The following is a 12,138-nucleotide window of genomic DNA, read 5'->3' as shown; positions in this document are numbered from 1 at the left end:
ATGTATTTACAGTTAATCTGCTGTTGACTTCAGTGATTTCTCTAGGTTTTAAAAAATTTGGTACCACTCAGACAGTAAACTTTGACAAAACAGCCAAAACAAAACCATATTTAAATACTGTGTTCACTTCTGCTCTTAAATCTCTGGCATTTTGCAGACAAGTTGGTCAACTCAATGCTTAGGATGATCTGTGTGCATGCCCATATACACATCATGTATAGATGAATTCTGTCTGTCTAGGTACTGATTAATTATGGGTCATACTGGAGGGCTATGACTAGGGTGCCAGGGGATATATAGATGCAACACATTTCCCAGCTATTCCCAGCTCATGGGGCTCCGCAGGCTGCAAATTTAAATCTGCCCTACCTTTCTGAAACCCTCACTAGGAAGGTGTTTAAAATAACACTTGCCCTCATATTTCTGGTGCATCAGCCCCCATGGTCTCAGGAGAGACAAAATGACACTTTCTCACATCAATGGGAGAGATGTTCAGTTGAAGACTGGAAGGGGGTAAACCTCCAGACCAATTGTGGCTGGAAATAGGCAGGATTTGAATGTCCGTCATGATGCAGAGTTGTGCGTGAGGAATGACTTCATGCTGACGGAAGCCTAGAGGTGAGGGTCTATCAGCACTTTGGGGTCAGGTCCTAAGCTCATGTGACTGGATGTAGCACCATTGACTTCAGTGGAGCAGCACCCATTTTGATCAGCTGAGAATCTGGCTTCTGTTTTTCCAATTCAAGCCCTGCAAAGAACTTGATGTTCTCTTACTCCTCCGGTGAACTGTGTTCCTATTTTGCAGCTTCCTAGGTGCTGCCTCACAGTGTGTGGAACTGCTGGTGGGAAAAGAAAATCACAAAAACAGATGAGGGTTTGATGTGCTCTGTAAACAGAGTAGAGGAGCTATCTATAAAAAAAAAAATAAGTGGAAGGCGGGGGTGGTAATTGTGCAGAAAACAGGGACATTTTTACTGTTGTGATAATCCTGCTTTATTAAGCCATTAACCGCTGTTGATTCATGAAATGCATGAACCTTGGTTTTAAATTAGGCAGTTGCTGTTTTTGTGGAGAAAAAAGCCTCAGGTTGCCAGGTTAAATTTCTCTTCAGCCCATTGATATTGCAGAGCACCATATTTTTCAGCAAGACAGTAAAGCATCAGGCTTCTATTTATGCCATTGTACTTTGCTCGAGATTGCTCTCTTATTTAGTGCTGTGCATTGGATTTTTCTTTTAAATGAAGTTGTTGGGACATTCAAATGTGTTTCCAAAATCTAAGCAAAATCCAAAGAGAACCAGCTGATTAAACTGAGTTGAGGACTTGTGAATGAACATTCATAATCCTCTGTTTGATTGGAAGGGCTTGAAGTGGGGGTAATAAAATAGCTGTGACATACCTACCATTTCCCAGAAAGATCTTTATTGAGGAGAAGAGTATTGATGAGAAAATCAGAGCAATGATCTCTCCCCGAACAATTTTTCTAGGACACCCTGTTCTCTCTTTTCATCTGTGTAAATAAATAAATGACTTCTGTGTTTGACAGAATGTCAGGGAGAATCATTCAAGCTGATAAAGTAAGAAGATGGGGGGAATTTCTGGGGGATGTCTCCTTCACTAGACAAAGTCACTTTTGTTTTCAGGTTTTGGCACTTATTGAGTGGGAGGGAGTACTACCTCAAGTTAAAATGTAGTCTTAATATTAATGGTTCACTCTTGCATGGTGTGATCTTCCGACGGTAAACACAATGCTGTTGGGATCTTTTACTGAACCATTGAACAAAATGGCAGCAAAGTTGACCACCATCCCCACACACACACATCACAGAGCAAAGCCTGACTTTAAGCTTCACAGCTTGCAGACTTCAAAGTCTCAGGCTGAGGGGGGAATAAGCCTCATGGAACCAGAGGTTTCTCAAACCTCACAGACTAATTTTGGGGTTCACATAGATGGTCCACCCAGATTTTTTGAGCCATTTTTTCCTCTATAATTTAAACCTGTGTTTATTTTTCAAGGGTGGGTTAAAGCATTTACATTCTTTCAGCCAATTTATAACCCATATGGGGCAATGTTCATAACTACACCAATCTGAGTTAAAGGTTTTCAGAGAAACATGCTTCATTAACATCCTTACATTCCCTTCAACTGCTAATTTTGTTGATCTGTCAAGCAATCCAATTTGTCCAATAAGATAGTGAGCCCACCTTGGCTGAGATTTCTCTCTACCTTTATCCTGGCCTGAGCAAGCAGATTTGGGTGGGGCTTGGGGGAACCAGTGAAAACAAACTTATAGTTCTCCTGGGCAAGTGCATGCAGTCATGCAGGGGAAACTCAGTCTCTGGAATTGTGCATTCAGTGCTTGTATGTGTTTCCCATCTCTCATGACAAAGTCATCAGATAGCATAAATTTTTTAGATATGTTTTCTTTATTAAGTATGTTTTCAGAAGCCAATTTGCATTTTAATTGCTTTTGTTTACATGAGAAATGTTCATACAAAAGAAAAAGCCGGGGTATTTGTCGGCGCCTGCTGATGATGATGATGGGTTTATGTTGGTGCTCATAATGTACCCTGGAATCATCCATGAAGGAAGATTCACTGCTCAGAGCTGCTCTCTGTCCAAGAACAGGCAGATAAATGGGTAGAGGTTAGAAGAAGGGGAAGAACAGAGAAGACTTTTTTATGTCTAAATCACACCCATTCTCGCTAGGCAGTCTTTAAGAGAGTCTCAAATGCAGACAAGATGGGGGCCTGGGAGATGGGTGCAGGACTGTTGTCTCATGCACCGGGGGCTGTGTGGAAAAAGGCATGGAAGGGATTGTGCAAGAAGCAGAGAAATGAGCATACAACAAGGGTTGGAATGTCAGGAGTAAAGGGGACAGGGGCAATGTGAAGTTCACCAAGGAGGACAAGCTGGGAGCTTATATAGAGCTCAAGAAGCTTAACATTATTTTAAACTAGCTATAGATTTTAAAAGGGTTCACTAGCAACAGTCAGAATGAAAATAAGTTAATCTTATCTTTAATAATCATTAACTGGCTATACAACACAGTAACATACAATCAGTGGTGTCTGACAGAACAGTGTGTGCTTTGTAAATGCATAGAATAGCTTACAATGTATGATGTAGTATGATTCCAGATATGTGCAATCCAGTGCAATCCTTATCCAGGGAATACTCCCATAGGCATTCCCCTAGGAGTTCTGCTTGAGTAGGGACTGCAGAACATGTCTCTCAGATATTAAAAGCTTCAGTGCCAAATGGAAAACACACTGCTTTTAAATGTAATGAAGATCACTTCTCAAGGAATACAAAGTGCCTACTGCAGGCTCTAATAGAATTCTACATGATTATCAAAAAGTCAGCTGTGTTTTGAAGTTTAAATGTTTGTAATCAAGATGAAATGTTTTCATTTCTTAAATCACAATATGCATCTTCCGACAGAATTAAGATCCATTATTGCTGTTGCAGACTCTAACTCTAATTGAATCTGATTGACTTAATAAAGCAGCCTGTTTTCCTCTGTCATCTGAGAAAGGATGGCAACATTTTAAAGGTTTAAATCAGCTAACATTACAGTGTTGTGTATTGCAGTGAGGATGCAGGTTCTTCCTGGAAAGCATTTTACTTTCATTGACAGATGTTCCTTGTGATGAAAAAAAAAGGGGGGGGGAGGGTGAGAGAGAGAGTAATTGGAATAATTATGCCTATTTCCAAATGTCAGAGCGGGCTCAATAAGAATCAGTCTAGGAAACTAAGAACAGAAATTTATGGAGCAAATCCGGAAATTCCAACTCAAAACTTAACCAGCAGCATTCCCATAGTCCTCTGTGGAAAATTGCAGGTTAATAATCTCAGTAAGTTTTCCTGAGTTTTGCCTAAATTTTTAAACAATCAGTTTCTTCAAACCTTGAGAATAATGAGGTGATAATTAATAGCCAACATGGATTTGTCAAGAGCAAGTCATGCCAAACCAATCTAATTTCCTTCTTAAACAGGATAACTAGCATAGCTGATAAGGAACTGACTGGATACTTCAGGACTTTAATAAGGCTTTTGGCAGAGTTCTACATATCATTTTCATAAACAAATATGGTATAGATGAAATTACTATAAGATGGGTGCATAACTGGTTGAAAGACCACTCTTCATATGTTGGATGCAAACAAAATTAAGCATATTCACTGTGCCCATTGCTCTGTGCATTCACTATCTGTGTTAGGTGACCTAAGTCACATGGTATTCGTTTTGCTCTCTGGATGGCTGACTGAAACACTTGTAAACTGCGGGAGGACTTGACTTGTGCCACAAAAACTAGTGCAAATACAGCTTTGCATGGGTATTTGCAACATCTTCTCTTTTAACAAACAAAAATTGTGCATGCAAATGCTGAGGGCCTCTCACTTCCTGGGAGGGAGGGATCAGAGTGTAGCATGTGTAAGCTAGTCCTCAGGAAAACAGAGAATTCCCCCGTCAAAAAGAGTAGTCCCGCTGACTTAAATTTAAGCACAAACACAAGTGCTTTACTGGATCCCTTCTTAATGCCACTACAAAACCTTCACTTTTGGATTCCTTGCCTTTATTTGAAAGATCAGATTGTAAATTACACAATCTAGCTTGCCTTGGGGTTGATGCAAGGCCACCCTGTGGCTGGGCATCTCCAGAAAGCATTGTGCTCCAGTAAGCACAACACCTACCCACAATTCCCCAGCCTGGAGGAGAGTACATTCTACATCATCCCTTTAGTTGGCTCAATCTGCGTCCCTTCGGACACCCAGCTAGTTCTACTCATCACTGCAAAGGCAGCAGCAGGCTGGGACTCTGCCTCCATCTTGCCATCCACATACCCTGGATTGGCAGGAATGAAGAATCCTCTCACTTCCCTGAGTGCTGGAACTACTTTTGAGCTAGTCTTTAGGTTGGGATGTGCAGGGTGAGGGGAATGCTGCTTGTGTGTACACACACACAGACTAGGCCTAAATTTGCAGCCTGTTACGCTGTATCCATTTTGAGCATTTAATATAAAACTACTTCTAAAAAGACTTACCCTGTGATGACGGGCTCTTTCCTGGCCATTTGAAACTTCCTGTTGATGCTTACGTTACTGTCAGAAGTGTGGGATAGCAAAGACAATCCGACCTGAAAACATCAGTGTCTAAAGTTGAATAGAAGTACAATTCTTCTTCAGAAATTTCATATCAAATCAGAAAGTGGCTGAAGGAGAAGTACTTAGTCTGATCTCTCCTAAACTCTTCATAACTTGTGAGGATGGATCTAAAATTTACAATCAAAGTGAGGGGTCATTAAAGCTTTATGGGAGTATGAAACCTAATTAGACCTCAAAGTACAATTCAGCAATTTTGAACTCCCTGAACATTTCTTTTTATTGCAGATGATTCTTGACTTCTGTTTGTGCTTTGTACTTCTATGGATTTGTACCATAATTTAGCGTGAATTGGTTTCTGTCCCCTGAGAGCTAATGGCACAAGCCCTTTTGTTGTGAAATCCCTGACCTGATTATTCTTTAAAGCTTGTAAAAAGCCTAAAGGGCCAGGATTTATTGTTCAGAATAGAACTCTAGATTTGGGGTAGGGGAAGTCAAAAGGAATCATTTTGTCTTTTTCCCAGTGGTTCCAAATCATCTAAAATAGTTAGAATATTTGAATGCATGTGTTAAACCATCAGAAGACCACATGATTGACAGTCATAAATTTTATAGTCCCATAAATTCAGGGTCCATTCAAAAAGTAACCAGCTGTGTTCTCCAACTGAGAATTAAGGATCATTTGCTGCAAGAGGCTGAGCGTGTCCTGTGCTGTCCTGTGTAACTTCAGTTCCAATTCTGCTCAGTCCTTTATAGGGACAGACCCTTACAGAATGCATAAAAAACTAGAAATCGCTGTCTGATGTATGACTATTATTGACATGTTCTCTAGTGGAAACAGCCATGTAAATTGGAATCCAGGTTCTCTCTGGCTAGCAACTTGTACTTTATGTATGGTATTGTATTATACAAGTAAGTTTTCTTTCTTTGTGTTTGGCCCAGCCAGAACCAGTGTTTTGGAAGTCAGTGCCTAAGTACTATCTCCTTTTACAGTTCTTGTCTTCCCCCAAGAATTGCTCTCTACATCTGACACAGTCTTCCTGATCTCATTCACTAGACAGTCTCTATCATTCCCATAAATCACTCTTTAAAACCTACCTCTTCAAGCTTCCCCCCACCTTCCTGATATTGATCATCTTGTGACATGCTCTCTTTTGAGCTGTTGCCTTGGATGTTTGTCTTGTTTTATTTCAATTTGTAAACCTTTCAGGACAGAGAAATCTGTCTGATCTGTGATCAATTCTGCAAATCCTGGCATGTTGATTTAAATGGAGTTACTCTGGGTTTAAACTGATGTAAATGAGAGCAGGACCTAGCCTGGGGGGCAGGGCTACTTGTATGAGTAAGGACTAGTCAAGTGAGCCAGGGTTTGCAGGATTGGGCCCTGTGTTTGTGAAGTGCTGTAAATTACCAGCACTATATCAGTGTACAGAGTTACAAACCCCTCAGGAATGGAGGTTGTTCATAACTCTGAAATGTTCGTAACTCTGAATAAAATGTTATGGTGGTTCTTTCAAAAGTTTATAACTAAACATGGACTTAATACAGCTTTGAAACTTTACTATGAGGAAAAAAAATGCTGCTTTCCTTTTATTTTTTTTTTTTAGTTGTTTACGTTTAACACAGTACTTGTCCGTATTTGCTTTTTTTGTTGTTGTTGGGGTTTTGGGGGGGTTTTTTTGATCTCTGCTGATGCCTGATTGTGTACCTCTTGTTCCAGATGTGGTCAGTTAATAACTCTGGTGTTCTTAACTCTGAGGTTCTACTTTTTCAGGGATCAGCAACCTTTGGCACGCACGCGGCCCATCAGGGAAATCCGCTGGCCAGCCAGGCCAGTTTCTTTACCTGCAGCATCTGCAGGTTCAGCCGATCGCAGCTCCTACTGGCCACGGTTCACCGTTCCAGGCCAATGAGGGCTGCGGGAAACGGCAGCAAGCACATCCGTCAGCCCACACCACTTCCCGCAGCCCCCATTGGCCAGGAACGGCGAACCGCGGCAAGTGGGAGCTGCGATTGGCCGAACCTGCGGACGCTGCAGGTAAACAAACCGGCCCGGCCCACCAACGGATTTCCCTGATGGGCCGCGTGCGTGCCAAAGGTTGCTGATCCCTGTACTATATTGTAATGAAGGCGTATGGTAAAATAATTTAATCCATTTTGATTAAGTCGCTAGTAGGCAACATATAGATAGATGTTTTCCAAATATAATTATTTTGAAATATGAAGGATTATTTGCAGAAGATACATTAAACTGTTGGTTTTCCTAATATCTAATAATAGATTTATTATATATGCTTGTATACGTACTAATCTTCGTAATTGTATTTGGTAATTTCCATGATATGATCTACACTTCTTCAGAGTATGGATGGTTGGGTATAAAAAGCCTATATGCATATAACATTCAGAAAAGCTGTTGCCACCCCAAGTGCAATTGATTTCATTCTCTATTTGCTGGTTTCTAGGTTTATTCCGATATACAGGGGACCAAGTCACACCTACAAGGTACAAAGGCTGACGGAATCTACTTGCTACACATTTAGAATACAGGCAGTAAATGATGCTGGGGAAGGGCCGTTCTCAGAAATATGTACCTTCTGCACAACCAAATCTGTCCCACCTGCCATCAAAGGTATGGATTAATGATGGGATCTGATGCATGCTCTGTGGGGGCGAGGGGAAGAGGGAAGGCATGGTGGTTGACTAGTTAAATAACTTTCCAATAACTTATGATAGGAAACTAAATTCTCACCAAAGAAAATCCCATATAAACCTGACGAGGTTAATTACTCTACAGAGATAGTCTAAAATACTGTTACTAACAAAAGTATTGTTACAGGATGTGGGACCATTACCGCAAAATATTTTAATGAGGGGCATAACTGATAGGATGTATATGTAGGTATGCGTATGGGACTTGAAAACTAATGGAATTACATGTTGCTGTTCAACTGTGAAAATGCATTTAACACTCCAGAGTTTAGTTTTCCTTTAATGTATAAAACTCCCATTCACATTTTGTATGCACAAGAAGGGAGATTATCCCCATCTGCATAGCCTCATTTAAGTTTGTTTTCCATAGGAAATAAGCAGAGTGCATTCAAACTAAATTCAATAATTCAGACCCTTTTGCGCTGTATAAAATGATCACACTTTACAGCACCTTTCAAGGAAGTTGCATTACCAAGAAAATACAGCAGCCACATATAATTTTACATTAGATGAACTGAGTTGAATTCAGATGACATACTGACCATTTAGTGTGTTTTACCCTGTTCACGATAATTCGAACAGGCTGTCTTGATGTCTTAATCAAGACATTTCTTTTTCTCTGTAGCCCATTTCCTCCTCTCTTTGCTGATTCGACTTTGACCGTCCAGTGTATCCATTCTACAGTACACCTTTTTTACTCTCCCATAATTTGATAGTATCATCTGTATTGCAGTGTTGCTCCTTCATTCTCATTAGTTGTTTTCCAGCAATCTCTGCGATAGAAACTTGAAATAAAGTTCACTCTTCCTCCGTGGTAGACAGTTGGTCATCCAATATAGAATATTTATTGGAAATTTCTACCATGTAACTATTAGCAATTGCTTCATAATAAAGCTTATCAACACTGAAGTATTTCAATGTAGTAGATACCTGTCTCTGGAACTTTATTAAATGGAACATCATTGTTGCTATTTGGAGTCAATCAAATTCCGGAGCAAGATCAGCACTCCTAAATACATGTACATCCTACATGAATTTAGTCAAGCGTTTCCAAACTAGAATGGGGATACAAGGTTGTATTGTTGCCCAATGGATTTCAAAATGTATACTTACAGGAATTCTTGTTCTGAAACTAAGTAGCCATTAAATATAGTCCATGTGAAGAAGCAAATTCTAATAGACGCACACCATTATCTGATCTGTCTTCTGGTAGGTCGTGTGGTTCCAGTGCTAATTCAGATCCAGTTCCATTGTAGCCAATTCTCACGTTCATATCTACTAAGATGACAATATGAAGGCGGGGTGATGTACTAGATACAATGTCATCTAACATGGCATAAAAGAATCTTTTTCAGTATCATGCCTTGTATCATGTGGAGCATGTACACTAATAACTACTAGACATCCTACCTTCAAACTGAAAATGGCCGTTATCCGGCATGAAGAATAAATCTGCAAAGCCAGTAGTGCAGATTACACCCTCAGGAACAAAACTAGAACAACGCAAGTGTGCCCATCAGATGTATCACAGACATTCAACAATCAAAAAGTCTGACCTCTATAAGTCATAGCTGTGCTCTCGTTGTTTAAATTCCACCGTATCTCCTGCACACCACGTATGTCAGCATTCAGTCTTTCCAATTCTTCATCCAGGAAAGTCACTCTTCTAATGGGGCTCTGAATGCTTGAACGTTCCACAGTCCATTCCTCAGATACTGACATTGTTGCAGAAGTGCATATACCATCTTTATATCGGGATCTTTCCTCATCTCTGGTTTATGGAAGATCCATCATATGGTCCAATGACTCTGCCTCTAGTAGAAGATTTAGATGAAGCTTGGTTCCATTGTGAGTAGCAGATGAAACTGCTGAAATAGATCAAACATATATGAAACTGCCAACATTTTATGTCCTTTTCTTCCACGTGTCGAAGCTAGAGACAGTATTTGAGAGCTTGAAGGTCGTAATTGAATGTCCATTCTCATGACTTCCACTATTTAAGGACAAAAATGGAAAATACTGCCAGGATATTGATGCACAACTTAAGCATTGGCGTGAGTATTTTTGTGAATTAATTAATAGATTTCCACCATGATGCAACTCCTACTATAACTTAATCCCAAAATGAACCCATCAGAAAACAGGCTGGTGACATTAGAGAAAGTGATGCTTGCCATCAAATAGTTACAAAATGATGAAGCACATAGTCTTTATTTCATCAAAATTGCTAAATAGTGGAGACCCGGATTTAGTTCACTGGCTACTCAGAGCTGTCTTAAAAGATTGGGAAACTGTTCGCATTCCAGAAGATTGGAAAAGGAGCTGTATCATCCCATTTTTAAAAAAAGAAAAGAGCAATTAGCTTGCTCCAATTATAATGGAATAATGCTGCTGTCACTCCCAGGGGAGGTGTTTACGATCATACTTCTGAAACAACTGAAATATTGTTTCAACCCAAAAATTAGAGACAACCAGTGTGGTTTCCACACAGGTGGATCTACAGGCCATATATGCTCTGGGAAATGTTACTGAAGAATGACTAGAGTGACAGAAGAAGGTTAATGTTGTGTTCATAGACTTTGCAACTGCTTTTGACTCAGTGCATCAGTCAGCAGTATGGATACTGCTATGCCAGTATGGAGTGCCTAGTGGAGGAACTGGACCGCTGTACATTTAGCTGTGTGAGTGTCTGTGGTTGTATTACAGACTGTTTTTAGTAGAATCAGGTTTACACCAGGAATGTGTTTTCTTACCTACATTATATAATATTCTAACAGACTGTTGATGAAGCTGACTGAGGAAAAAGTTAAGAGGTGTGAAATTTGAAGATTCATCTTTCTAGGATCTTGAGTCTGCAGGTGATACTTTCTTACTTGGAGAGATTACTGACCCACTACATTTAATGCTGGAAAAGCTGTGGAAAACTTCAGATTCAATGGGACTTAAGATCAGTGGTGATAAAACCAATGCTATGCATGCCTCCTGTAAAACTAATGTTATGCCAATGCTGCCATGTAAATGACATTGAATGAGTGAATAGTTTTATGTATCTGGGTAGTTGGTTGACAGCAGGAGGTTCTATAACCAAAGAAGTCACATATCGGATCTGTCTTGTGTCAGTGGCATTCAGCATCTTAAAAGGCCTCTATTTGGATGGCAGGATGTCTATGACAGCTATGATATGAATGTGCAGCACAATAGTGATTACAGCCCTGTTATATGGAGCAGAAACTTGGCTGTTAAAAACAGCTGAGGCAAGGAAACTAAGCAGTTTCCAGTGTCAAAAGTTACGGTGTTTTTTTAAATATCCATTGGTTTGATTTTTTCACAAATGAGGAGAGAGACATTCCTGGCAAGTTGCAATCTTGCACTATATGAAAACAAGATGGCTGCAGTGGTGGGGACACATCCAACATGCAGAAGAAGTTATTCTTTTTCAGAAGTTTTATAGGGGTGAGGTCAACGGAAAGAGAGTGCAAAGTCAGCCATGAATTAGGTTGGAAGATGCAATTGTGAGGGATTTAAGAATCCTAAGTCCTCCCATATTGATTCTTGCCAAAGGAAGGAGATTTGCAAGATCTGTTCAAGAGGGAGGTTCATTCTGCGTGCCACCCTGGCTACATCATAACCATGTGAATCTGCTGCTTTGCTCTTTACCATGTGTAGTCAATCTGCTCCAGTATATTTGAAGTAAATGTCTTTAGTGGTGATGTAGCACCATCATGATGGAATTTAGAGGGAAAATACTGCAACCACCCAATTTAAATTAGTGGACATGGAAACAAACTACTATACACCTGCAAGGAATTCCGACAGGAGCAATGTAATGCTTTAGTACTGTATCTTCAAACAGCTAATATCTTTACTGATAGCCTGGTGATAGGTAATATCTTTACAGGGATTTCCCCATTGTTTTTTGAAATCTACTAGTGTTTTGTTTTGAAGCTGTACTTGTGTGACAGAAAGTTAAGATGTAAATTATATTTGTTCAGTGGAGAGCACTCCTTGTCAATTCTGCTGTCCCATATCCAAAATATAATTGGATCAGAACTCCATTTTTCATCTAAATGGAAGAGTACCTTTCTGCCTAAGTATTCAGTCCTAGTTTTGGCATGGTTCACATTCTGAACTGAATGTGAAGTAGCTATGATATCCCACACATGTTGGGGTGAGTGTCAGGGAGATAACTAAATGTCAGAATACTGGCAGTGGTGGACCCCACAATATGGCAAACACTGTAGCCACAGAAACTGCAACAGGAAAGTGAAACTGAATGGAAAAGAGATGAGTCCTGTCGAGTTGGGCAACAAAACAGTCCATTT

General features: G+C 40.0%; 1 protein-coding gene across 1 annotated transcript in view; it reads left to right on the top strand.

Annotated features, from left to right (window-relative positions):
• The window catches only part of FNDC3B (fibronectin type III domain containing 3B), a 282,481-nt gene that overhangs the window by 246,140 nt on the left and 24,203 nt on the right, over positions 1 to 12,138 (top strand). The window contains exon 23 of the mRNA XM_077826513.1: positions 7,570 to 7,736. Within this exon, the coding sequence (XP_077682639.1) occupies positions 7,570 to 7,736 (167 nt within the window). The remainder of the gene's footprint in view (positions 1 to 7,569; positions 7,737 to 12,138) is intronic.

Source organism: Eretmochelys imbricata, chromosome 9 (genome assembly GCF_965152235.1).
Source record: "Eretmochelys imbricata isolate rEreImb1 chromosome 9, rEreImb1.hap1, whole genome shotgun sequence".
Lineage (NCBI taxonomy): Eukaryota > Metazoa > Chordata > Testudines > Cheloniidae > Eretmochelys > Eretmochelys imbricata.
This window is presented reverse-complemented; position numbering and strand designations above follow the sequence as displayed.